The sequence below is a fragment of the Charadrius vociferus genome, unplaced genomic scaffold (genome assembly GCF_000708025.1).
Source record: "Charadrius vociferus isolate BGI_N301 unplaced genomic scaffold, ASM70802v2 scaffold72, whole genome shotgun sequence".
In the NCBI taxonomy this organism is placed as follows: Eukaryota; Metazoa; Chordata; class Aves; order Charadriiformes; family Charadriidae; genus Charadrius; species Charadrius vociferus.
Window position 1 is genome coordinate 3157794 of NW_009647830.1, and position 27257 is coordinate 3185050.

The window sequence follows — 27257 nt, forward strand, 5'->3', positions numbered from 1 at the left end:
GGCAACAAGTTGTTTTATTTTTCAATAAGCATTTCAAAATATACTACTTCAGGGCTAGAATTCAATAGCCAAAATTTAGTCTTGAGCCAGAATTTTTGGCTAAGTTGTGTGTTTAGAAAGTATATATTCTTTTAAATTGACGTGTAGGGTATTAATTATACTCGTTCTCATATGGGTTGCTGGACTGTCATTTGCAGGACAGCTTGTTTTCTAACCTCTCTTTTTTTTTTTTTGTAGAGTCTTCTGTTTATTTTATCATGATTGTAAAATGGCAATGTTTGTAACAGCCAATATAGTCATCATTTGTCAAAGTCTGTAAAGAGCAAAACTGATCAACTTACTTGCATAATTTTACAGCTTTTTGTTCTGACAGAACAGGTTTCATCCCTGGGTACTGCGCAGAAGGGCACTTTTAAGATGCCCAACATAGCTGGAATTACAGCATTAACCATCTTATCTTTGGAACAGTGTTATTCCAAAGTTGCAGAACTGTCTGAAGTTTTGATACAAAAGACTAACCTCAGTGTTGGCATAGAACACACAGAAGTGTTCTTTATTTTTCTGTTTTAATTGAAGCGGTCACTAGAGAATGTAGTAGTCACTGAAACTGCAGGAAGAACACAAGCATTTAAAAGGTGTGCATAGTAATGAGACAGGTATCAGCAAGATGCTGCAATAAATGGAACCTGCTGGTACATGTCAAGAAGATGAAATCAATTACCTGGGGTGGATGATGACCAGGGCCTCCCTGCAACTGTACTTCCATGCTTCAAAAAGTGCCACTGGAAAAATCGAAATGGTTCTCATGGCTTCTTTGTCCTGCTTGGAGATCTCTGAAATTCTAGTTAGTGCCTCGGCTAAGCTTGGGTGAAACCCTAAACTTGCTGGAATTATATCTTGTCCATTAAGATACTTAATTTCTATCTGAATATAGTTTTGATTAGTTCCTGAAATTTGATAAAAAGCATTATGTAATAGCTGAATATTATCTGTAAATATTTTTTTCCCCTGTATTTGTCTCAGCATCTAAATTTGATAGTGTGACTTGAGACCCTGCAATATTTACTGTTGTTAATGCAGTAAGAAAAATCTGACACTCAGTGATGTTCATGTCTCCTTTAAGGATCCCAGTTTTTAGTGTTTTCAAACTCAAAGCAACCATCCTCTTTGAACTGATTTGTATGCAAGGGAGTTAGATGATATGAATTAAAATGTAAAAACATCATCCTCTAAAATGAAGGTTAAATCATTAGTATTTTATTCTGTGATTTATCAACATCACGGATTTCATTAGTTTTCATCGGTTCTCTTCCATAATTTGGATAGCAGATCATGCGGTAAGTATAGTGACAGGGCAAAATTAGGATAGCTCTAAAAAGTACCAGCATGATGACTGCGCAGGATTAGACAGGAATTAAGACACAGATGTTGTTGCTTAGGGAATTGTGTGCAGGACAGTGATATTTAAAAACTTTTTCTGCATACTAATAACTTGAATTACTATTTCAACTTTTCCCCAAGCAAATGCAGTTGTAATAACCCAGAATGTGAATGTTCAGGGAAAGCAAATTAGTCTTCAGGATACAGAAATAGAGTTTGTGTGGTGTTCTCAGTAAGAGGAAGTGGATTTATGTGAGAATATGAAGAACAGTATTTCCAGTTGAAACTGTGTGCTGTATGGGCTCCAGAATTCACTTGTGTAATATGACATGGAGGTCAGTATTTCCTTTAATAATGTTTTTGAGCAAGTTCTTCACTGTTTAGCATCAACACTTGAGAAGAAATTTGAATAACATTGAACATCTGTAAGCAGAAATGAGTTGAATTGCTGCGTAACTCTCTTCATAGAGTCTGACTGAGAAGCTGCTGAAGAAAGAAGAGGACTACACCCAGCTAGAAGAAAAACACAATGAAGTATCTGTGAGTAAGAAGAACGTGCAGGCAAGCTTTCACCAGAAAGACCTGGACTGCCAACAGCTTCAGGCAAAGCTGTCTGCATCTGAGGCCTCCATACAGAGGTTACAGGCAGAGCTGGGGGAGAAGGGGGAAGCAAGCCAGAAACTTAAAGAAGAATTGTCTGAAGTAGAGACAAAGTACCAGCACCTCAAGGCGGAATGTAAACAGCTCCAGCAGCAGAGGGAGGAAAAAGAGCAGCATGGCCTGCAACTCCAAAGTGAACTCAGTCAGGTAAGGTTCCTTAAGCCTTCCACACCATCCTATTGAGGTGGTTCCTTAAACCATCCTGTTAGGGTTTCCTAAACTGTGCATGTTTGTTTTTCATGCACACCCATTTGCATTTCCATATTGAAGGGGAGTAACTAACCAGTACTTGTATTTCAATAAATATAAAGCTAGCTGGTATTTGAATAAATATAAAGCATTCTTCTTAACACTGCAGAGAATGACATACAATCACCTCTTCCTTTAGAGGAGTAAAGAAAAGAACAGACAAAAAGGAGAGGCTGTGATAAGAGCGCTGAAATTCTTTGATACTTGTTTTTGATGTTGTCATTACATCTGAACCTTTTTAGTAGGTCCAAACTCTTGTCAGGGGCAAATGAGGATAGTTGTAGCCTCTGTGTCACAATCAAACACAGCAAGATCTACAGTTATAACCACCTTTCCACATTTTTATTTCTGGGAAGGCTAATGTAATATCTGTCTATCTGTAGTATAACTCCCCTTTTTTTGAAAGGGAAACATCTTACTAATTTCAGTTTTGAAGATTAAGAGTGAATGAGCATAAACTTCGTAGCTTATTTCTCATGTTTGGATTTGAATTTTTTTTGTACATGCATAAAAGAGGCTTTAGCTGATCTGACACAGATTTTTTGTCCTCTCTTTTTCTCTTACAGTGTTAAATGAACTCTTTTTTCACCCTACAATTTTTCCCCTCCCCTTTTTTTGTTGATGCATTTTGTGAAATAAGGGAAGTATTGTCAAATGAGAGGGAAACCCAGAATATTGAGTTTCCATGACAAATATGGTAATAGACAGATCCTAAGAAGTCAGCAAGGTTATTTATTCTGGTTCAGTAAGGTAACTGAAGCTATAATGAATTCGGGTTATGAGAAAAACAAATTCAGGTAGAGTATCAGAAGTATTTTAACTTCTAGCAGTAGTCTTACTACTCTATAGGAAGTTTGAGAAAAGTGAGTCTTTGTTTTACATTAGAACTGAACAGCGCTTGATTTGCTTTAAAATTGAATAGTGAATACAGTAGGGAATACTTAGTGTGAAGTGCAGGGATCATATGAAGTCTTAATATTGCTTCCTTTGTGTCTCTCCACAAACACCTTCTCTTTATGTTGCTGATAGCTATGAGAACACTCAGAGCATACATACCCCCACCGTTTACATGTTGTTCTGCTGCGTCCAATGAGTTATGGGAGCAGGACTTATGTATAATGTTGAGCATACTGACATTTGAGGCTGGTTGAACTCTGTTTTATCTAGTGTCTTGGGGAGTAGTGTGTTAGACTGGAAAAATATTCGTGCATCAGGAATCGTGTCCAGTCCTAAAATGGAAAAAATAATCTCTTTTTTTGTTAGTGTGATGTACTTAATTTTAATATCTCGCTAAAGCTTTATAATTTTAAAGTGAGTGTTTCTCAATTTTCAACCCTTTGTCAAGTCTGAAATAGATTAAGTTGCAAGCTGTGCGTGTATAGTTTATCTTGGAAGAACTGTGGTTTGGCAAAACTTCGTTTATGTATGTATTACATCCCCAGAATGACTTTCCTTCTCCCTTCAGTCTTCTGTCAGGGGGAGGGGAGGTAATTATATTAGTTATTTGCTTAGGAATCCTCACTTGGTAAAATTGCCTCAGTCTGTCTAGGCAACGTGTATGCAAGCTTCAGAAGCACAGCTAAGAGGTTGAGCTGAAATCTGGTTTCAGCCTGAGAGGGCATTTTCAGGAAGGATTTTTGGGCTGGGAAAATGAAGGAGGAGGAAAGTGAATAATCCATTGGTGAATGGATTCCTGTGAAAGGAAATGGAGGCATTGCACATTCTCTGGTGATACCATTGGGAAGGAAGACAGTCTAAGCAAGAAAACCTGAACAAGCTGCTGGATCTCAGGATGTGTTTTAGAATTGCATTGTAAAAGAATAGTGGAGGAAAAAAAGCCTTTCATACATGGCATAAAAAAGATAAAAGCCAAGCAAAAACTTCTCTTCCTCCCTCTTCCTCCATACAAGAGTTCAGTTACTATTGTTGTGAAAAGATTAAATTTCTCATATTTGTTCACTTAATACTTAATGGTAGTACCTTTTTATGAACGTAGTCCAACAGCTTATGTTGACACAATGAATGCTGCTTATGAAGTTATATATATAGTTGTTTAATCATATCACATTTTCAAAGAATGCTTGCCAAAATTCATTTGAACAGATGCATGTCTGGTTAAGTTTGTATATTTTAAAATTTGGGTGTTGCGAAGGAAGTGATCTTCACAATGGAAGGAAACTTCAATGATAATGTTGGTTCCAGCACAGCAGTAGGAAGAGAGTAACACAAGAAAATATGGACTCCTTCAGTCCTGAAGAAATATTAATTGCTAATAAGTACTGTCGTTATTGAGAAAATTTGAATCTACTTGATTATATATTTGTAAGTGTAAATATTTTTTTTTATTATTTGTGTATTTTGTAGCATAGGTTAATCCTGGATTTTATAGTTCTGTTTACTTAAATTCATTCTTAAAGTCCTTTAAAAATACTTAACTGTGCCTGTAATAAAAATGACTTTTGTATAATGTTGTTTGCTGATTTCCCACTTTCCAAATATTCTCTCCCAGTACCAACATACACGTGAATAGTTATAATAGTTATCTTGTTGCACCCTTTCTTCACTAGATTTTTTCCTCCAGCTCTTGTTCATATTTTTAGTGAGGAGGAAGTATTAATAATTTAGTAATTTCTGCAGAAAAAAGACAAATGTTCTTGATTACTGGAGGAGAGATTATGGTCTCTTTCCTCACTCTGTCCTCCCTTTTCTCCTACCTCTTTCTTAACTGTGCAGTCACAGTTAGCAAGCAGCATCTTGGCCACATGCCGGAAAGCTTATCATTCACAGTTTTTGTGGTTGTGGACATATAAACAAATAATTTGGTTTGGTTTCCTCAAAAATAAGGCATAGACACGTTTGTTTCCGTGTCTCCATCCGCTATAACTTTTGCATTGTTTGATAACTTCAGCCAAAATTCGACAGATGGTCCAAAGGTCTTCAGCTTTGGATTCTTCAGTGTTAAATTCTTGTGGAAACAGGCAGCTGTGTAAAGCAGAGGGACTGATGTTCTGTCTCACCCCCTCAATGCCTGGGGGGAAGATTTAATGTTATCAAACCACTGTTCCTTTCTTTGTCCCACTAGGCAGCCAGCTGGTCAACAAGTGGTAGCTTGCAGTAGGCAACAAGATTGTGCTGCCTTTTGCCTAGGTATTCGGAGGAATTTGATGAAAGCCTGAGAAAGGTTTAGGGATACTGAAAGGAGGACCTGGAGTTAAAACGTGAATGGTTCAAGGGTCTCGGACCATCATTTTTGGGAAGCAAGCTTCATTCTTCCTGATACCTGTTGGAAGTTCTTGCTGTGCTGCAAGGGCTGATCCGTTCTCTGTTTTTGCATTGAGTTGAAAGTTTATTTGTATGTCCATGAATGTGTTCATGTAGAAGTAGGCAGAAGGTAACCCAGGACCTACAGAGACAGTTTCAAATAGAAGGTGATTTTATGGAGAGAGCTTTTTATATCAGTGAATAGTAAAAGGCCATCCTTGCACTTTGAAGGTAGTGCAGTACAGCTTTTGATGACTGAAAAAATTACGAGGCAGGCTTATGTCCATCCCCATACTTACTTTCTGCTGCTGAGAGGTGCTGGACTGTAAGCGACCAAAGTTACTGTGTACCCTACATTGAAGGTTCACGTATCTCTTCTCTGCAGAGAATGAATGCCATTGATCTAACCAGGTCAAGCTAAAAATTATGCTCTTGCTTGTCTAGCAATGCAGAACAGTATATTGTGGGAACCAGCGGAGTGGGCATGGTGCTTCAGACCCTGGATTGATAGGAGTGAGGGTGTGTGCTGTGTAAGATGAGATTGCTGTAAGCCTCACTAATTTACATGATAGTCCTCATGCCTTTGAAGGATTGCCCACTTTGTGTTTCTATTAAATCTCTGTAACTCGTATTGAAGGGCTTCTGTAGATAAATGAAGATGTTTCTGCATCCCTCCAACCTACTTTTTTGAATATTTACTCGTGCTTGTGCAGCTGATACTGTTCTTTAACATGATTTGTGTTTCTGAGGTGTATGGTGGACATACGTGACTTCAGGAGCTCATGTAGTTGTGGTACTCTGAGTTATGAAAACTTAGGGTAAACATTGTGCAAAGTGAGTCTAAAATACAGCACTGTTGTCTAAAGAATGACTAAACAAATGGATTTTTTTTTTTTTTTTGCAGTTGCACAGTAAACTTCTAGAAACAGAGCGCCAGCTAGGGGAAGCACATGGGCGGCTCAAGGAACAGAGGCAGCTCTCTAGTGAGAAACTGATGGACAAAGAGCAGCAAGTGGCTGATCTGCAATTAAAACTTTCTCGTGCTGAAGAGCAGGTAGGGGCTTTTATAGAGACTCTGTAGTTTGTTCCGGTTCTGATAGGAGCCTGTATATACAGTTGTTGTGGTGTTGCAGTTTATAAAGTTTGTCCTTATGGGAATTTCATTTGACTAATTGCCAATTGACTAATTGTTAAAATCTGCCTAAATGCCACTTGCATTACAGATTTTTATAAGGCTAAACACTCATTGGATACATGTATTTTCATGGTGCTTTACAGATGAATAAAAGATCTGCTTTTTGCACTTACATGCTTTGTCTAAGGATCTCATGAAAAAAAAACAACTTAGGTGCACCTAAGCCCATATGGGTAAAGTTTTGTGTATTTATATTTTTGTGAGATGAAGCCCTACATGAAGCAAAAGTGAATGTGGCACAGCAGGTCATTGATAGTTACTAACCTGTGTGGGGTGGATGGGCAGAAAATACTTGTTTTATTAATTTTTATTTGTTTTAATGAGCATCTTGTATATGTTGCTGATTTTCTGCTGCCTGCATGGGGATTGGCCCAATATCCGAGTGGTACGTTGTCAAAGCTTTAAAGCTCTTCTGTAGCTAATTTGCAAAGCCTTGACCAGTATAGAAGTGGAGAGACTGCTAAACTGAAGTTGCTACTAAAACTGCTAATAATAGTAATAATAATGTTGTTTTACAGGTATCTATATCATCAGTCATGTTACACCTTAACAACTGTTGGAAAAAACATGTTTTAGATTTTTGAGAGCTAAAATACATATACATCTGATAGTTGTTTTATAGTTCTCGTTTGTGATATAGAATCTCACCTATTAATAGTAATGAATGCTTTTGATTAGATTTTGAGTCTTCAACTAGCATTACACACTTTTATTTTTATACCAGTTTTCAAATATTCATGTTTAGACTAAAATATTTTAGCATTAGAATGAACGTGGAGCACTGTTGGCATACCAAATGGTGCTTGTTCACTCATTAGTCTGGTTGGGTTGTTTGGTCGGTTTGTTTTTTTTCAGCTAAAGGAAAAAGCAGCAAATTCCACAGAATTGCAACATCAATTAGATAAGGCAAAACAGCAGCACCAGGAACAGCAGACACTTCAGCAAAATACTACAGCAAAACTACGAGAAGCCCAGGTAACATGGTTGTGTATCCTCATGTGAAAGTCTATTTCAGGATTTCATTCTGTGAAAGTGACTTGCATGTCTTATTCTAGTTTCAATAAATTAACTTGTAAATCTAGAACAGAATATAGAGAAAGTGTTTAATAAATTTATTCAACAATTTATGCTTTAGGAGTAACTTCTGATAACCTTATAATTAGGGAGCTATTATGCTATTTTCTAGAATGATTTGGAGCAAGTACTACGGCAAATTGGAGATAAGGACCAAAAAATTCAAAATCTTGAGGCTTTGCTTCAAAAAAGCAAGGAAAACATCTCTCTGCTAGAAAAGGAAAGAGAGGACTTATGTGCAAAAATTCAAGCTGGTGAAGGAGAAACTGCAGTTCTTAACCAGCTACAAGAGAAAAACCATGCATTGCAAATACAGGTAAGAACTCAGAGACTTGTTTCTTTTCTTTCATTCTCATTATTGAATCTCGTTTCCTTTTTTTTCTATTTTGTCAGATATGACACTAATCTTTTCTGTACTTTGCTGTTTCTTTGATACTTAATTTGAAGATCTTACTGTAAACTTCACAGGGCTTGTGTTTTGGTGAGTTCCTTGCTATGAGCATAGGGGAAGGAATCCCTAGATGTTTCCTAGGTACTTATGCTAGCAATGTATGCTTTCAAATAGTTTTTGGATACATCTACATGTTTGTTTCTCTGATTTTAAAAAGAGGTTTAATTTCTGCTTTCAACACCAAAATTCAGTTTAGCCTGCATCTGTTGTCTCCTTAGTGTTTTACTTTTTGTTACAGTAAGGCCAAATTGACGATTCCCTTTTGCTTCCATTTTCAATTGATAACCTATTTAAACTCTGGTATTGTGTACAATAGAGCTTTACTGTAACAGTTCAGAAAAGGAAATGTGATAGTGTTGAGTCTCCAGAGCCATGATACGACATGCTAAAATTCAGAAGATTTGTTACTTCCTTGGACATGCTGTTCCAGCCTTCTCTTGTACTTACCTCCCTTTTTTCACTGCAGGTAACTCAGCTGACAGAAAAGCTGAAGAATCAATCAGAAAGTCATAAACAAGCCCAGGAGAATTTGCATGAGCAAGTGCAGGAGCAAAAGGCGCATCTAAGAGCTGCTCAAGACCGTGTGCTTTCTCTGGAAGCAAATATCACTGAACTAACCAGCCAGCTAAATGAAAGCAAAGAGAAAGTATCGCAACTTGATGTGCAGGTAATGGAACTCTATACTGTCTGGTGATGATAAATCCTGCTTGTGCGTTCTGTATTCTCTCCAGAGAATGTACAAAGCAATTTGGAAAAAATTGCAAGTTTTTACTAACAGACAAATGAAGTAGAGTAAGGCAGATAAAATTGAGGAAAATGTAAGTGGATTCAGAATAGCAATAGATGGCAAGTGTTTTTTCAGCTGTTGTTTTTGTCTATATTGGTTTTGGGGTTTTGTTGTTGTTTTTTTAATTTAAAAAAAAAGCAGAGTTCATAATTGAGTAGAGAAAATCTGTCCTCAAGCATCTCTTGTTGTATTTGTAAAGATTAGCCATCCAAACCCCTGCTCTTATCAGTCCTGGATTCTGTGTACCAGTATGAAAGTCTGTCAAGTCACTAAGATCTTCTTGTTGCCTAGAAATTTCCTATAATGGTGTCTTTTGTCAAAAATGAAACAAAAAAGCTGGGGGCCACCTCGTCAATTTAATTTACTAAGGAAGGAGATTCCCCAGCATTGACTCCATGTGGACTCTCCTACTGTTAAGAGCTGCTTAAGCTAAAACCTGCTAATTAAATTAATCTATCCCCATTTGATCAGAAGTTCTTGCATCGGGACACTTGGAGCAGCTAGTAGTATTGGTTTTGGATTAACACACTGTGGTGTCTTTGAATTAGTGTTACTCAGTTTCAGAACAGTTCTAGGAACTTCTGCTGATGTAGCTCTGTGATGTTTTTATTCGGCTCCACTACACTATCTGGGCTGTTTTTTCACCAAGGCATTAGAACTAGAACTAAATACTCTATGGACTGTTGCAACTACTTTTTTAAGGCAATGTGAGCTTCCTTACAGTCTTCAGAGAAGTTGCATTTCTATTAAGGACAAAAATAGTCAACCACAATAGCAGGTTACCTTAAATATTGCCACTCTGCACCAACGCCATTCATAACCACGTTCTAGATTTTGTTTGCTGGGTGTTTTGGAAGGAAGGGAAGTTGTTGCTCCCTAACAGGCAGATAGTAGCAGAAGGAGATAGTATGCATGTGGAAGCATACTTTTGTTATTTCTTATTCTTTTTGCTTTTAAAAATTTTGGAGGCCCTCAAATGTGCATGTATTCTGATGTTATCAAGGTATGCATGTGTGTGAGTGCAGTAAGTCTATCCCATTGTTCCTTGTTTGTAAGTAAAAATATTTTCCTAGAATAGAAGATGAGTGGAACTGGTGGGTTTTTTTTTGTTGTTTGTTTTTCTGTTTTTCTAGCTCAAAGTAAGAACTAACTGTTGCTTTATGCATTTTATGCATTAGGAGCTTTTATGCATATGTTGCTTAAAATCTTGGTATTTGTCTAAACCTTGAAAATCTTTCTTCCCTTTTTTTTTTTTGAAGTAGCACATGAAAATTACTGATTTTACTATTAAACTTACTGAGACTGATGATATAAAAAAAACTTAAAATGAGCTACAGTAAAATAAATTTTTTAGTGAAATACAACTTGTCTTTCAGGTAAAAGCAAAGACTGAATTGCTACTTTCAGCAGAAGCATCAAAAGCAGCTCAAAGAGCAGATCTTCAGAATCATCTGGACACTGCCCAGCATGCACTGCAAGATAAGCAACAGGTTATAAGCAACATATAAACATAAAGTTTCTATGTTACTTGAAAAACTACTCAAAAACCTAAGAATAGTCTGTTTACAAACTAAACAAACATGTGAATATGCATTTGAGAACCATCATTTAGGATATTTTAACCTTGTTATATGTATTAAGTTAATTTTGCTGCAGTCTGTACCAGATACATTTTGCAGTGTAAAGAATTTACTTGCGAATCCACTCCTTGCTGTAGGATTATGGTTCAGAATATAAGCTGTCCTATGGGGTATAATTCAATTCTCACCTGTATGTTATGAAGAAAAGATTGTAGAATACACTGGGTACAAGGAAAACTCTTAACTCTTATTACAGATTCAGCTAAATTCAGAATCAGGTACCTGTATTCAGAAATAATTATCTGTGTGCCAAGTGACACAAAACCCCAAAAGATTGTTGTTAAAATTGCATGTTTTAATGTGTGTTTATCCTAGTGAAGCATTTCACTGGCTACTGAATCAAATATTTGCATTGTTAGAATCAGCGCTGCTGTGGTCTTCATGGAAACATCCAGCAGATGCTAACATAGTACCATTTTTTAGGGTAGGAATGTAATTAATTGCTATCAATAGAAGACATCTTTTTGCAACTATTAAATAAGTAATTAATAATTAAATAAATCAGCTTGGTTGGAGAGCAACGAGCTTTGATATAGCTGTCATCATAGTGGTTATGAGGTGAACACATTTATGTCTCTTGCGGAAATTACCTTGTTTTGTGTTGAACCAAATGGTTTGAAATCATCTCTGGTGTGTGGAGAAATGACTGTTTCCATGGTATTTCTTTCCTCTTCAGTGGTGCTTGATTCCATGAAGACAGCAAAAATTTTCTCCCAAGGTTTTGTAGTGTTACTTTCTAGTTACTTTTGTACTAACTGCAGAATCTAATGCCTTTATTACTTATAATTCCTCTTCCATTTACATGTTAAAACACCTTTGTTAAGATTTAGCGCACAGCCTGTACAGTTTGTGAGGAATTTTGAGGCTTTAAAAGAAATTTTGTCAGTTTAACAGAGAATTTGTGCACGTGTTTGTGCTTCTGCTTTCAATTCCCTGCCCCTCAGAATAAAAATGAAACATAATTTTCCTTTTGAATTTGAACACGTTAGATCATTGAAAGCACATGTAACATTAGTCATTTTTGGAAGTTATTTAAAAACTAACAACCCTTGTATTTTTATTTCCCCTCAGGAATTAAATAAGGTCAGCGTTCAGTTGGATCAGGTTACGGCTAAGCTGAATGACAAGCAGGAATATTGTGCTCAGTTGGAAGCCAATCTTAAGGAGTACAAAGAGAAACATCTTTATTTAGAACAGAAAACTGAAGAGCTAGAGGGACAGCTTAAGGTTTGTACTGAACACAGTATCTGAGCTTACAGAAACTGATGTTCTCTGCTGTTTGGTAGTATGTGATAAAAGCTGTGCTCAAGTTATGGGGGAAGGATTATATCAATGCCACTTTTGTAGGTTTTCTTTTTCACTAGTGTTTCCTGATCCGCTCTTTAATCCTATTCTCCTCTTCTTCCATGCTAGCATATCAGACTAAGAAGATAGGCTTAGGACATTGCCACTATCCTGTCATTTTCCTGAACGTGTGTTCCTACAAATTGCTGTGCTACCTGGAAAGGGTTACGGGAGAGAACATGAATACTTCCCGAAATTAGAGTCTTCAAGTTCAACCTTACACACTTTACAAGTGGTAGCAGGGAATATATGTTACTTTGGTTAGCCCAAGTTACACTACCTGTCTGGTTTAATTTATTTCAAAAGCCTTTCAGTAGGTTTCTACAGAGGTTTTTTTAATCAAGTTTTTTCTGTCAGTGTTTTTCCCCTAACTTGATACTGAGTTTTGCATTCTATTTCTGGAATCAGTTTTTCTCTTAAAGTATATATAATTCTGGCAGAAGGTTTGCAGAACCTTTTTGTGTTTTGAGATACTAATATTTTCACTTAAGGATATGAATGAGTCTGAATGCTTGAAAGCTTTTGAATTTGGGCTTTAACCTCTGTTTGATATTTGTTAAGCATTCTTGGTGGTCAAAATTCGCGATACATAAAACCATATACAGGGATCTAAGGAGCAATGCAGAATGGGTTTTGCAGTGTTGTTTGTCTGTTTTGAGTGAGATTAGCAGTCTTTACGCTTAAGACTGAGTGGGGTGTTTTTCCTAGCTTATGTGCTCTGTAGAAGAGAAGAAAGGTTGTCTTCCCTGTATGAAGTTTTAAATCCAATGCTATTAAAAAAAAAAAAAAAGCAGTTGCATGTTTGCTTTATTAGCATAAATATTTTGTGCTTCAATCTCTCTCTTTGGTTGCACACTGGGTTTTTTTCTCCTTATTTTCATTTGTGTTTTTATTTTTCATCCTTTTGCTAAAGTTTCACAAGTCACCAACAGACACAAATGCTTGGGAGGAATACAGTGCTTGCGTGCACAAGATTTTACAAGGTTCCTGGTAGCTGACGTGTGAAACTGAGCAGGGTTGTTGATGCTGTCAACAGGAATGCAATTCTGTGTAAAATCTTGGTGTCATCACCATTCTTTGGGATTATTCCAGTTGAATGCATGGTATTAAAAAAAAGAATTAAAAAATAGAAACAAAAAGCCCTCAGGAATTTTCTCAGAGAAACTTGACCATTTTGTTTTACCGCCACTGCATGAAAGCAGAAGTGTCTGTAAAACAGCCAGTGTGTTGAAGAGTCTAAGCAGTGCCCATTTGCTGAAGACTCCTGTGTTCTTTATACTCCATGTAAATGAACAAGTACCTTCTAAAAACAAAACAAAGAAACCCTCCTCCAGGCAAGCATAGGATTTCTTTACAGCTGTAGTTCGCATCTTTATTGTTGTTGTAAAGAATGGCAGAGTTCTTGGGGTATGTAAATCAGCCGTCATTTGAAGCTGCTGCAACTGCTCGGTGGTGGCTGAGAACCTGGCCCCAAAGCTGAGTGCTCTGTATAGCCTTTTTTTTTGTATAGGTGTTTTGGATAGGCTTTTTAAAGCTTTCAGCTTTTTATCTATTACTTTGCAGTAAAATGGCTGCTTCACATTTAATTTAAACATGGTTTCACAATGCTTTACCAAAATAGTTCACTTCTGGGGGAGCGAGAGATTTGCAGGAACTAAATAATGAAAGATAAATAGCAGACTAATGAAACAGCTAGACAATGTGCGGGAATTGTGACTGATTTCTACAGTAAAGACTTTCTGCAGTAAATGCTACTCACAGACTAGATGACTTCTGCTTTTTGTTGCTATTTTTATTCTGTTGGTTGTGTTCTGATGGCTCTAACTTTTTCTTTTTTCTATCTCAGAAACTTGAAGCTGACATTCTTGATGCTAAAGTGAGCAAAGAACAAGCTCTTCAGGAGTTACAGCAGCAGCGACAGCAATCTACAGAATTAGAGCTCCGAACAGCAGAACTGAGTAAACAACTTGAAGCAGCAGGAGAAGCGTATGCATTTCCTGTGTTACAGTACTTTTCAGTCAGACAGAAAACTAGAGTGGTTTGGACTAGAGTTGAAATTTTGTTCTTCTCTCCCGTAATTTCTTAAAATCATAGATTAAAGTGATGTGTTCCCTCTGCTACAAGAACTGAGTTATATCGCACCTGTTTAATTTGACTTTACGTGCCACGCAGACTCCATCTGCCATGTCTCATGTGGATCACTGACTGCTGTGATTCAGTACACTACTTAGATTTATGCACTATGCTTGTTGTAAGCTAAATATCTGAACAGTTTAATGTACTGAGGTCCATCTTTAACTATATATAGCTCCGTAACTTTCAAAGACTGATTTGCAGTTTATGCATAACCAGCAAAGGGGTAGTTTCTGTTCATAATGTTTGAGGAATAAAAATTCATCTCAGAATAGTATTTAGAGTTGCTGTTGTGTCTTCATTTGAGAGAGAAAAGGCTCTAGATGAAAAAGCTCTAGATGAAAAAGGTATGATTTGAAGTAGTTCTGTAGTTAATGTATTAAATAATAGAGACATTTAATAATACAAATGATACAAAAGAACCTGTGAAGAAGAAGAAAAGACATTTAATAATACAAAAGAACCTGTGAAGAAGAAGAATTAAAAAAAAAACAAACAACCACTTTATTTTTATTTTTGTATTTGTAGGATGTCTAGTACTAAATTGGATTTACAGAAGAAATCTGAGGCCCTTGAACAAGCGAAACAGCAAATTTCAAAGCAGGAGGAGGAAAAGGCCAGCCTCAAACAAAACCTTGAGAAATCAAATCAAGATACAAGTAAACAACTCAAAGAATTAGATTGTAAGATGCAAGCAGCAACATCAGAGCTGCAACAAGTGAAATTAGAGAAAGATAATCTATTAAAGGACCTTACAGCTACCAAAGACAAGCTCTCAAAAAGTTCTGAATCCTTCAAAAAAAGAAAGGAAGAATTAGAAAAAGAAATACAAAAAGGAAAAGCAGCTGTGGCAGAAATGGTTAGTAGTTTGTTTCATTAGACGTTGTTTGGTGTATTTATAGACTGAAAAAATGATTTTGCTTTCTGTCTGAAAACAGTATATTTACAATGACAATGCATGGAGATTAATTGCCTTAAGGAAAAACAAATTGTGATTTTTAGTAGTTGGTACATGTGTCCTACCTTAAATTTTTGTCTGGATATTTAGAGTGGTAAACATCAGTCATATCACGCAACAGGATCCTTTTTTCTTGCTGCATGCCTTTAATATGGTGAAGAAACTAAATGGAGACAAGTGGTGAAAGTATTTGATGGCAAATGTCTCCCTTTTTTAAAATACATCACCCTCGTTATAACAACAAACTTATAAACCCTTTGTTAAATTGCCACCATATTGAAAAAAAACATTACTTTTCTGAGACCATTTTAGTTTCTGTTCTGGGGTCTTCGTATATAGAAACTTTCTGTGCACTTGTCTGGACATGCTGGAAGGCTGTGTACTGTAGGCAGAGTACCATCATCTGTTTTTTGGGGAGATGGCCGGCTCAAGGGTTTATCACAGTATTTAGAACTATTTGAGTTTCAGAAAGGTCTCAGAAGTGGCGGTATAATGACAAGTGCTTGACCACCAGATCAACCTATTATGGTAAAGAAAGTGAACTCTCACTCCTCTTAAAATACACCTTTTTCTTCCCTTTTGTTGGTAGTATGAATGGGCTCTATACGAATACATGCTTTATAGATTTTCTTATACAGTTTATCTGACACCCCTGCCTCAGACATGGTAGGAGTGTCTTTCTCATTCCCTTCTTGTCTTACATGGCACCATTTCTCAGAACCCGTTCATAGCTGCTTTTATTCTGATCTAAAAAAAAATTGTGCTCTTGGTTAAAAATAACTTTTTTTCCCTTTGCTCTTTCACCTTTTTAAGATAAGCCTTTTTGTTTGCTTTACTTAGTTACTGCTGTTTAAATATTTGTTTCTCCTAAAAACTGGAAAAATTTTCTCCCCAATTTAGACTTAAAGATAGAAGTCCAGATTCTGCTTCTAATTCTGTAGTCATTTGGAGGCTCGCCACTGGCTCAAGTACATAGTATTTGGGCTTAAAATGTAGTTGTATTTGCGTACAAGTCCCATAAATGTACTTGCTTATGAGTCTTAGAACATCAGGAAATTTTGGATGCTGAGGGGAGTGATGAGCCTACTGCTGCCCACAAGAAGCAGAAGGGCTGCCAACAGGAGCCTCAAAGAGGGAGACTGTCCCTAATCAGAAAAAATCTTTGGCACATGGCTGCATTTGTTAGTACCAGGTGTCGGCTCTGTTCAGCTTAGATTTACCACTGTTAAAGTTTTTAGAAGTTTTGAGCTGAAAATACGTCTGCATCTGGGAAGGAAAGCTTTTTCACTGAAAAGGAAAGCATTATTTTTCAAGGCTTTGTAGATCCTGCAAAAATACCTGGTACCCGGTCTTAGAAGCTCACAGGAATATTTCCCTGTCTTATGTTTTTTAGGAAAAATCTTGCCAAGAGGTAAAACACCAGCTCCAGGTACAAACAGAGACTGTAGCTAAAGAGAGGAATGAATTGAAAAACTCACTGGAAAAAAAGGAGGGGGTAAGCTGTCCACTTAGTTTCAAAAATCTAGGGAAAAAAAAAAAAGTTTTAAAGGTTCATTTTCAGTCTTGCATGCTGGGACTGATAAGAGATAAAGAGGTTGTAGTTCTCTAATTGTAACCTACCAGAGGCACTGAAATACTAAAAATTTCCTAGATGTTAATATGAAACTTTAAAATACAGGTTTTACTCCTACCTTTCTGTGCCCCAAATACCTTAGTGGGTGATTTTAGCCCTTCAGGTTTTTTCATTAGTGAAACAGTTATTTTGTATTATCATGTCCTCATTTTTTTCATACTTATGGTCTGTGAACAATAGAAGTTGTTATCTTGTATCCTTAGATCTGTTTTAGTCTCAGGCCTAATCAGGATGTTCTCTGTGTGGTTGACAGGACATTTTCAGATATTCTTGAAGGATTTAGTTGCTCCTGCAAACTTGTGTAAGTCACTTGCCTGTGACTGCATATGTACTTGACCAAATGTACTTCTTTTTTAAAGATGAGCATTCAGACTGCAAAACCATGTAGTCCAGCTGGCAGCCTGAAGGCCAAATCCACTTTCAAGGATTTCTTTACCAAAGCTGTCACCTGTTCCCAAAAGGAATCAGAAAAGATATGATCAGTGGACACAGTTTGATGGACTGTGATGGACTCTTACTGTCTGAAAGAGTTTGTGGATGTGCAGGTGTGATGGTAGTTTCTCTGTGACTACTGCTGCTACTCCTCTGGCTCCTCTCACGTTCAGCAGAAAGCACTATGGTGTTCTGTGGCCATTGCAGGAGGATGAGTTTGGTATCTGCTGCGTGTGGCAGCAGGAGAGCCCAGACCACTGCTGACTTGAGAAAAGTTGCCTGTGCTTAATTTTGAATGATGAAAAAAGACTGCAGTTGCTCTAAGGGTAGGAAATTGGGAATAACAGTTGATTTTAATGTGTTATGGTAGCTCTTAAAATCTACTTGCCAGCATTGGAACACCGAGCTCTGAAGTAGAAGGTAGCAGCAGTGGCACTGTGGGATGGTCTGGTTCTGTGTGTAAGAAATAACAGGAGCATACTTGGAAACTGTTTGCTGAGAATGATCTGCAGCTCTTTGTAAAAACGTAAGAGTGGGCATACTGGATCACAAGAAAGGTATAGCCTGGTGTGTAATCTCTGGCAGAGGAAAATAGCAGATGCCTAGAGAGGAGTAGAGTAGGGCAAGCCTTTCAGATTCCTAGGATCAGGGGATTCTCCACAACTTCTAGCAGTCCTTTGGGAGCTGATTTCCTGAAGGTATGTCTTCAGCTTTAACAGCTTTTCATGAAAAACCCAGTTTTTCATCTGTGAAATTATCTGTTTGCTTTACTACGTAATTTGTCATCCACATAGTTCAACAGGCAGTTTCACATACTACAGCATGTGTACAAACAGTGACTTAAATTAAAATTATATGCAGTTATTTAATATTTTTTGAATATAGATTTCTAAGCAGTTGTCAATAGAACTTGATTCAGCACGAGTGCAAGTACTGGAAATTCAAGGTCTTCTGAAAGAGAAAGAAAAAGGCGAGCAACATCTCCAGGGAAAGCTGAGAGAGTTAAAGGAATCTTTTGAGCAGAAGAAAAAACATAGTGAGACACTGCAAGCTGAATTAAAAACTGCCCTTTTAGAAAAGGTAAGGCTGGCCTTTCTTATTCCTTTCAGAAAATGAATGTAAATTCCTCTGATAAACGCTGCAGCTTTTATGTCAATATCTTTGTGATAAACAGCTGTTTGCTGTAGTCTTGTTGGAAATCATAAGGTCAGGATGTGGAAACAAGGTCTTCAGATGCTGTTGGAGATTGAAACAACAACATCAACAACAATGATAATAATGTAAAAAGAACCAGTGCTGAAATATGCATTCTGTAGGAATTTACTTTCAATAAAGTGATAAAAATGGCTAGATTGAATGTGTTTATTTTGCTTTGGGAGCATGCTATGAGGCAGGAGCTGCCATTTTCTTGTAAAGCAGTAGAGTGTTCTGAGAGTAGTTTAGAGAAACTTTGCAATGTTTTGGAAAGTCCATAGCAGTTATAAACCAAGTCTTCTCTTATTATACTAAAAGAATTTATCTGAGCGACAGTATGAAGCTCCTAAACCATGATGGAAAGAGTTCAAATGTCTTACAACATCAGAGAATATTGTGTTGTGCGCCATGCACTGTTAAATGTTGCTCCAACTTTGGCTGCCCTATGCTACATGATCATATTTGTGCTTTAGTCAGTCTGTAGAAACCTTAGAACTTGGAAACATTATTTAGATTTTTGACGTTTGGCCTTGATGTGTTTCACTTAGTCTTTTGACATGAATTAAATTTTGTTGTTAAATTAATTACTGTAAAATCACAAACATGAGATTACTGAACTGCTATTTCGTAAGTGGAAAAAAATCTCATCTTGCAGTGGATATACAGTTTATTGAAATGATTAAGCTTACTTTACTGTCTGTAATTTTAATTGAAACTTTCTATGCTTATGTTTCAGGCAGAACTGGAGAATAAACTGCAACAACAGTCTATTTTGTCAGCACAGGAGCTTAAAGCAGAGAAAGTCAAGCTAGCAGACTTACAGAAGACCCATGAAAAACATAAGGAAAACATGGAGAAGCTGCAGCTGGAACTTCATGGGAAAGAGTCTGAGCTGCTGGCAACCAGGCAAGACCTTAAGGTACTTACAGTCATTTTAATGTCGTATGTGACTTAGTAGATCTCTTTATACCCATGTTGAAGAACAAGAAATAGTGCAAGAACCGTATAGGAAGAAAAAAGCTCTCCTGCTATATATAGAATTTAGTGCTGTTCAGTCCCTTCCCCTGGGACAGATGACATCCTGAAACTAATTTAAAGCCAAGGGTATTTGCCAGCTTACCTGAACTACTCTTCCATTTGCGCAGCAGCAATCTGAGCTGGGGGAGTAAAGTGACATGGTTTATTTTCGTATTCTTTTAAGAGTTAATTTTTTGTGTTGCTTTTTCTTGCTATATATTGTAGCTTTCAACTAATTTAAACAGCATAGCTACTTAGGGCAAAGTCTCTCCCAGCATGTAAATAACTGCCATCTTCTAGATGATTTAACTAGAATTTTAGTTGTCAGTCTTTTTCCCTGTCCTTGACCCTTCTGCTTCTTCCAGGCTGATAGTAAATTTTCAGAGACGTCAGACCAATAGAAACAGTAGGTTTAGGGACCTGCTTGGAATAGAGGTGTCTGAACTTGAAGTTTTTGCTATTCCTAAGTTGGGTTGATCTGATTTGGTATTAGGGGGTACTGCCTTCAAAGAGGTATAGCTGAGATTTGAATCAGTCAGTAAGGGGTTTTTTTGTCCTTTTTTATTGCCGCCCTCCTTCATGCCAGTGCTAAGCCAGTGCTCCAGTTAGCCCCAGGACGTAATATGCAGCAGAGACTGCCTGTCTACTGGCAAGATGTGTAGTTTTGGCACTTTTCTCTTCGATGAATCCCACTCCAGCTTTCTCTGTGTCTGTCTGACACCGTTGTTTTAGGCTCTTCTGAAGTTTATGGAGAGAAATAGGCCCTTGGGAGGACAGATCATCTGATCCATTTTAGATGTCAGCTTCTGTTTGCTTCATTATGTATAACAGGAGCCATTGGTGACTTCTTAGATTTCAGAGCTCCCTTTCACCTGTCCCAGTGGGGGCCTTGCAGTCCCACTGCTGAAATCATTAAAAGTCTTGTGGCTGTTTCAGATAGGTCCATTTGAGCTGTGGAGCCCTAGCCAAACTCCAGGTCTGGGGTTATTTTAAGAAAAAGAGAAATAGCTCCTTTACATATAGGCCATTTCAGTTTTATTACTCATACTCCTCCTCTGAAGTATTAGATTACCTGCTGCATTTCCCTGCAGGTTGCAGAAGCTTTACTTATCAGTGCTTCGGTTGAATCACTAGTAAAAACGTGAAGAACTTTGGCATGATTAACAAGAAAAGGTGGTTTAATAATAATATGGTAACATACTCTTTCTTACAGTTAGTTACTATAGCACGTGTAGTACCTCTGTGAGTTAATTTCCTGCAATGCATTTAGATCAAGACTTGGTAATGCAATGACCTGTAAAAGCAGTGGATGTGCTCAGTAACTGGGTTTTTTGGTATAGTTTTCATTTAAGTATCGCTTGTTGAAAAAATAGCTCTGAATAAGTATTATTAAACCAGCGTGACGACCTCTAGTTCTGGCAAGTATAAACTAGGACAGTAGGTGTCCCACATGATTTTAAACCTGAATGAGCGTGGTAGCAAGAGAGAAAGAGAGAACATCTATGCAAAAAGGTAAAACAAGGTGATGGCAACAGGAAAACAAGGTTTTCAAGATGAGCAGTCAGGTAACTTGATTTACTGTGTAAGTCTCTGTGGAGCCTAGAGAGCCTGAGGAAGGTTGGGGTCCTCGGTACTGAAGTGATGTACCAACTTGGAGGCTGTTTTCTTGATTTAAAAAAAATAAACTAAAAAAATATATTAATTAGTATTAGTGAGGTCTGCTCGCCACCACTTTTTTTCTATAAAATGTAGAAGAGGGAAAAGATGGGGAGCCGATCTTTAATCGTGGATGTGCTGCCTCATTGCAATGTTGACCTAATGATGCAGTGATAACTTGTCTTAGAAGACCACAAAGGAAAAAGCACAGTCAGTAAAGCCTCAGCATGATACTGTTATTCTTGAGAGCTGAATATCAAAATACCACTCAAGTCAGAAGAACTTTATGGTAGAGTTTCACGGTCCAATTCAAAGTCAGTTGTCTGGATTATGTTTTGCCTTGGGTGAGTTACTTAATAAAGGGAGATAATTTGAGCCAGAGCGATGGATTTTGATTAAAGTCTGGAACCAAAGCTGATGGGTGGGCTAGGGTTCAGATTGGTCTTAATCTTACTAGTAGGCAGTAATAGAAGTTTTTAAAACTTCTATGTAAGGTGAGCTTAGGTCTTTCTGTGCAGTGTTTTTTGTAGAGATAGGAACTCTCTGCACAGCTGTGTTGAGCCAGCACAGTTTGAAGCCCAGCATTGTTCACGACAGGCACAGCCACGTGGTATCATGAGATCCTAGCAGCGCTAGGTTTTCTTTAGTTAAAAATACTCAAAGGGAAAACTTAAACACTCTCACATGGTGTAGCACCATGCTGTTGGTGAGGCTGAGGTTTCAGGCGTGGGGATAGATCATTAAAGGTCATACAGCGTATGGGTGACAGGAGTAGGGTGGTAGGTGTAGTTCCTGGGAGGGGATGGCAGAAGTTGGGCTGGACACAGAGCACCATCTGCTGGCATCTGGTCGGAATATCACTGCTGCCATTGCTGGCTCATCTCCGCCTGGGAAGAAGACTGAGCTGGGATTGAGAAGTGGAAGTTTTGCAGTTGGAGGTACAGCATGGCAGGAGAGCGAGCTGCAGAGCGGGCAGCTGCCCTCTGGAGTGACATCAGCACGGCTGAATCCTAGTTTCTGGTGCGGTAACAGAAGATGCTATTTACGTAGCTGTAGCCAGATGCAAACTTTGAAGCTATGTCTTGCAGAGGGAAAGTGAGAAGTGTTGTAGAAAAATTGGCAGTGAGAACGTAGTTATAGTTTTGTGGATACTATTTGCTGAAAATTTACTTTGTTTTAAAAATACCCCGTCTATAACACTAACTACACCCATACATTTTTGTCTCTGTGGCTGGAAAAAGAAATTGGGCAGGATTTGAGTGCTTGTAAAAGCTATAGTTTTTGATAAAAAAGAATGTATATTATTAAACAAGACTACCACTAAATATTTTCTGTATATACACACATATATACAAATATATGTGTGCGTATATAATAAATAAATATTTTTGTATACACACACAAAATATTAAATCTTTTTTTTGTGAAAAAGGCATTTTTTATAGAGAAGTGTGAATAAAAATGCAGAGCTGTTATTTTTGCCCTGATTTTGAGTTAGTGCAAACATACTTTGTGTGAATCCTGCTCTCCTGAGCTCTGCCAAGTATCCTTCAGTCTTGGCGTTTGTGCTTTTCGTAGTCAGTCCTGGTTTCCTCTGTGTTCTCAAAAGAATGTTGCTTGCCTCCAATATTGGCATCGCTGTCAGCATATCTTCAGTGGATGTTCTGGGACAATATGGGTGCTGCCAAACCTCAAGTCTGTAAGTCAGGAGCTTAGTTGCCTACAGTCAGTCTAACCCTTCTTCTTAGTAAGGGAAGAGAGATGAGGTTAGCATCTGTGAATAATTTCATGTCTCTCCTTGTGGACTGGGATCAGGGAGCACACAGACTAAACTGCTTATTTGTGCACCTCACTTAAGGGGAATGAATCCAGGTCTTACCACCCAGCTAGGACCAGTTCTGCTGTTGGCACTCTTATTTGCACCGCAACAGCCCAAGCTGTAGTGAATCAGACTGTGATATCTTATCTTTTTATTTAAACTCTATACCAGTCATCCTAGCATCTGTTTTTATCTACAAAAATAAGTACAGATTGGCACCTTTTGTTCTGTACCTTTTCCTTGCATTCAGTTTTGTCTGTCATCCTGAAGAGCGATCTCATGACTGGGGGTATCTTGTTGGGAGAACACCTATCATATTCTGGGAGCAATAGCAAAGCTGAATGGTAATTAAATAAGGTAAATGGTATCAGGTGTTTTGAGAGTTGATTTTATGTTGAAGATGTGAGCTCCTCAACAGTCCAAAAGAATCGGGCTGAATTACGGTCTCAGTGGAGACTGGACCGGGAGCAAGGATAATAACCGGAGTGTTTGACTGTGTGCCAGAAGATTTCTGCTTATTTCCAAAGGATGCTGTGATGGACTTTTGAGCAAAGCAGAAAGAAAGACATAAATAAATAGAAGGTTGATTTACTGTTAAAATTATATTGAATGGTTTCCCAATTAAGGTAGGTAGCACCATTATTAATCATAGCACAATTAAGAGGCACTTGTGTATGGAAGCTATAGTGTGCTAAATTGTATGCAAAATTCCAAGTCTCTTACATTACAGACTATTGAATGATAGAAATGTTTGTGCATAATGCTGTGCAGGGTAGGCCTCATAAGAGCATTTACATTGTCTTAGCCTAGGTATAGATACAATAAGATAACCTGTCTATTGCAGACACTGAGGGAGGGGGACTGTTGAGAGAGGAGTATCCCCTGGGTGAGGCTTTTAATTTGGATGTTACTATCCACTTCATCAAATTTCATTATTCTGTGCTAACAAATTGGGTGTAACCACATTTCTTCTACTGGAAACAAATTTGAATAAAAGCTGTAGCTTCAATATATTTCTCTCTAAAACTGCAGAGACTATTGGGTTTTCCTGTGAAGATGTTATATGATGATGCTACACTTCTCATCCTTTCTCATTCTTAGGAAAATATGGTACTCCACTGCCCACAGTGGAGCAGAGAGGGATAACTTTGCTTTCTGAAAAACCCATCCTGCTGAAAGCTTGAAATTGTAAAAGCACCTCCTATTTTGCTTAAAAAAATATCTGAGTTAACACCTTGTGAAGTGTTAAGTAGTAAACTCTAATAGCTCAGAAAGGAAATAACTTGTCTGCAAATTAATTTTAAAAGTCAGTGTAAGTTTTTTAAGAGCCACTGGGGTTGTTGAAAATGCTGTTGATTCAGCGGCAAAATACTTTAGACATTACAAGAGAGGGTTAGGAGGCATCAGAAATCAATTTGTTTTTAAATCAGCGTGGGAGTGGCTAAAGCATATGCATAATTAAGTGAAGTCAAATTTGTGCTTATTGTTCCTTTTAAAATCACTAACCCTCAACAAGAGGTTTGATTAGGATTTAAGTAAGAGCTTCAAAAAGAATTTAGTTTGCTTTGAAAGAATTTAAATCCTTACTGGTGCACTGAAGGTAATGAACTTACTACTACTAATAAAATCTCACCTCACATTCTGTATCTTAACATCTAAAAATTCTATAAAATACCAATATTTTGGAGGAGTGGAGTATGAGTTTGGCATTTTTCTTTCTCATTGGTTCTTTGTGAAAGAACATGCTTCTAAGTGGAGCTAGTCGTTGCCTAAGCCGAAGGCTTCAAAAAAAAAAAAAACAACCTCCAGCATACTAACTCAAGAAGAACCCCAAAGTTTGACTTTGCTGTGAGCAAACAGAATGAGCCTTGGGTACAAGTTTTATGTTGTTTCTTGGGTTTTTGTGACCTGTTGTGGAGAGATAAACCCAAGTTCTTTTCCTAGGTAATGGGGAGAGTTGGAGGCAAATTAAAATATAGTCTGTAGTAGATTTTGAATGGAAGTTTAAATTTTGTGTTTACAATGCTGATGCACTTGAGATTGTGAAACATTTTGTCCCGATATTAGCATTTTCAGGTTGTACCTTTCACTTTAGGATTTTCAAAAATGTTACAATTGTCCTAACACTAGCTTTGTTGAGTCATTGGTAAAAAAATAGCATTGAATGACTTGAAATCTTCACAGTATAGCTTCCCTGCCTCTTAAGTAACAGCTGTCTAGAGTTGTAGAGCAGTTGATTTGCCCAGAGAATAAAATAAATTTGTGTGAGCAAATTCAAGTTCATTCTCTTCTCATCTGTCACCTTTCATTCTCTGCCCTTTTGTATGTTTTCACCTTTTTTCTGTGGAAGGATGCAAGCTGGAATATGTACAGTAAGGTATTGCTGCTGGAAATGGTACTGGGTTAGTTTCTTTTTACTTAGGGTAACCTCATAACCTAGAATTTTCTGTAACTATGCTTTCTCAACATTTGAAGCTAAATGTCGCACGCTAGATAATGTTTTTTCCACGTGGAAAATGTTTAAGTGACTGTTGAGTATCTGAAGCTCTTATACTGACAGATAATTTGCAGAACTCTCTTTGTAATTAGTCCACAGAAGAGAAACTTGCTCTAGCTCAAGAAGAATTAGTTTCCAGCAGAAATCGAATTGCTAGTAATAATCAGCAGATCCAGGAACTGAAGAAAGCAAAGTCTACACTGGAGCAGGATGCATCAAAGAAGGAGCAGCAGCTGGGTGAGAAGACCAAAATGTTACAGGATCTTCAAAATGACAAGGTAAGTGCCTCTGTCTTTTGAAATCTTCACACAGACACATCCACCCCATGAAGACACCCTTTTATTAATTTCTGTTACATCTCTAAACAAGGAGTATTTTGAGGGCGTAGCACTGTTGTAGCTTATAGCAACGGCAGTTTTACTGAAGCTGTGGTGCAAAGACTTTTAAGAGACAGCTGAAGTCAATTTGGTTCAAAATAGGCTGATAGTTTGTTCTAAATGGCTAGACAGGTGGAAAAATGATATGCTGCTAATTGTTTGCACTACAAACTGTGGATAGAGATATGTGGCAGTTGTTTCCCCTTAATTACAAGCCTCCAAGTAGGTTTTGGTCCCTGGATGTTTTTTTTTGTTTGGTTGTTTTCTTTTATTTTGTGAACTTGGAAGAAGTCACTTTTCTAGCACTTTTTATTTCTCTTCAAGATTTTGAAAGAAAAAGACTTGGCTAATGAAAAATGTAAAACAACAGAGCTCCAGGAAATAAGGAGTAGACTTGAAAAAGAAAGTGCCAAGCTGGGTGAAGAGCTTAGAGCCTGCAAGCAAGAATTTGAGAAGGTATATTGAGACAAACTGAGTCTTCATGTGGTTGGTTATCTGATAAGAAATATGTGCCTACTCAGTAGATGTTATCTGGAATGGCTTTGCAAAGATGGTTGCTGTAAATATCAGTATTACAGGTAAGGGAACCAAAGCACAGATTTTGTTGAGGTTCCTGAGCAATGCTGACTTGATTAGTGATAAGCCTGGAGCACCAGTGCCCAGTATTCTTGGCCAGGAGGACCACATAACTTGGCTTAGGTTCAGGATGGGTTGTATGTCCTGGCTTTTCTTCTGTTCCACTGTACATTCACTGTGCATACCCTGGCTTGACTATTCTGAAGTGCAGAAAAGATGTCCAAAAGTGTCATGAATGTGAAGTTTCCCAGATATTCTATGCACATCTGGTACTTCTCAAGGATGCGTGGTAGAGTTGAAACTCCCTTGACGTGCTGTGGTTTCTTAAAATGTCTTAAAAAGTCACAGTCCGGGAAGAAACAATGTCAGGAGCTTCATAAAAGACTATAAAGCTACATAAAAGACTTCTCTTCCAAAATCATAACAATCAAATGAGCTCTCCAAAGAGTAAAAGTTTGGAGGCTTTAATGAAATAACTTCAAGTCTTCAGTAAAACAAACTATTTCTCGCCACATTCTATGTATTTCATTTTTTATTCTCTGTAGAAACAAACACTCCTAAAAGGCCATAGTTTGTGTTTTCCATATTCTACTATTAGTAGTTATATTTGCATCTCTGAAGCACACAGGGTTTAAGTTGCTGCACAAGTATAAATGAAGGTACAGTCCCTATATGCTAACAAAAAGAAAGTAACGTGATATCTTATGAGTTTCAGATGTTCTTTTGTTCTCCAGTGTCTAGAAAATGGTCTCTTTATTTTTAAATAGAAGTATGTACTTTGTTTCTGTCAAGCAATCTATGCCTAGTACTTTCTTGGATTTGGGGGGAATGTTACTAAAATTCATGTCATTCCTAAAATCTCTATTCTAAAGAAGAAAATTTATAAAGATATATATAAAATGTGTGCACACCAATGGCAGCTGA

The 27257-nt window shown here is 37.5% G+C and overlaps 1 protein-coding gene across 1 annotated transcript in view; it reads left to right on the forward strand.

Annotated features, from left to right (window-relative positions):
* EEA1 (early endosome antigen 1) overlaps nt 1-27257 on the forward strand; it is a 72545-nt gene that overhangs the window by 40201 nt on the left and 5087 nt on the right. Inside the window, exons 12-25 of the mRNA XM_009882654.1 lie at nt 1849-2187; nt 6455-6604; nt 7601-7720; nt 7932-8135; nt 8737-8937; nt 10434-10547; nt 11769-11924; nt 13888-14027; nt 14703-15033; nt 16526-16627; nt 18083-18277; nt 19128-19310; nt 25473-25658; nt 26082-26213. Of these exons, the coding sequence (XP_009880956.1) occupies nt 1849-2187; nt 6455-6604; nt 7601-7720; nt 7932-8135; nt 8737-8937; nt 10434-10547; nt 11769-11924; nt 13888-14027; nt 14703-15033; nt 16526-16627; nt 18083-18277; nt 19128-19310; nt 25473-25658; nt 26082-26213 (2553 nt within the window). The remainder of the gene's footprint in view (nt 1-1848; nt 2188-6454; nt 6605-7600; nt 7721-7931; nt 8136-8736; nt 8938-10433; nt 10548-11768; nt 11925-13887; nt 14028-14702; nt 15034-16525; nt 16628-18082; nt 18278-19127; nt 19311-25472; nt 25659-26081; nt 26214-27257) is intronic.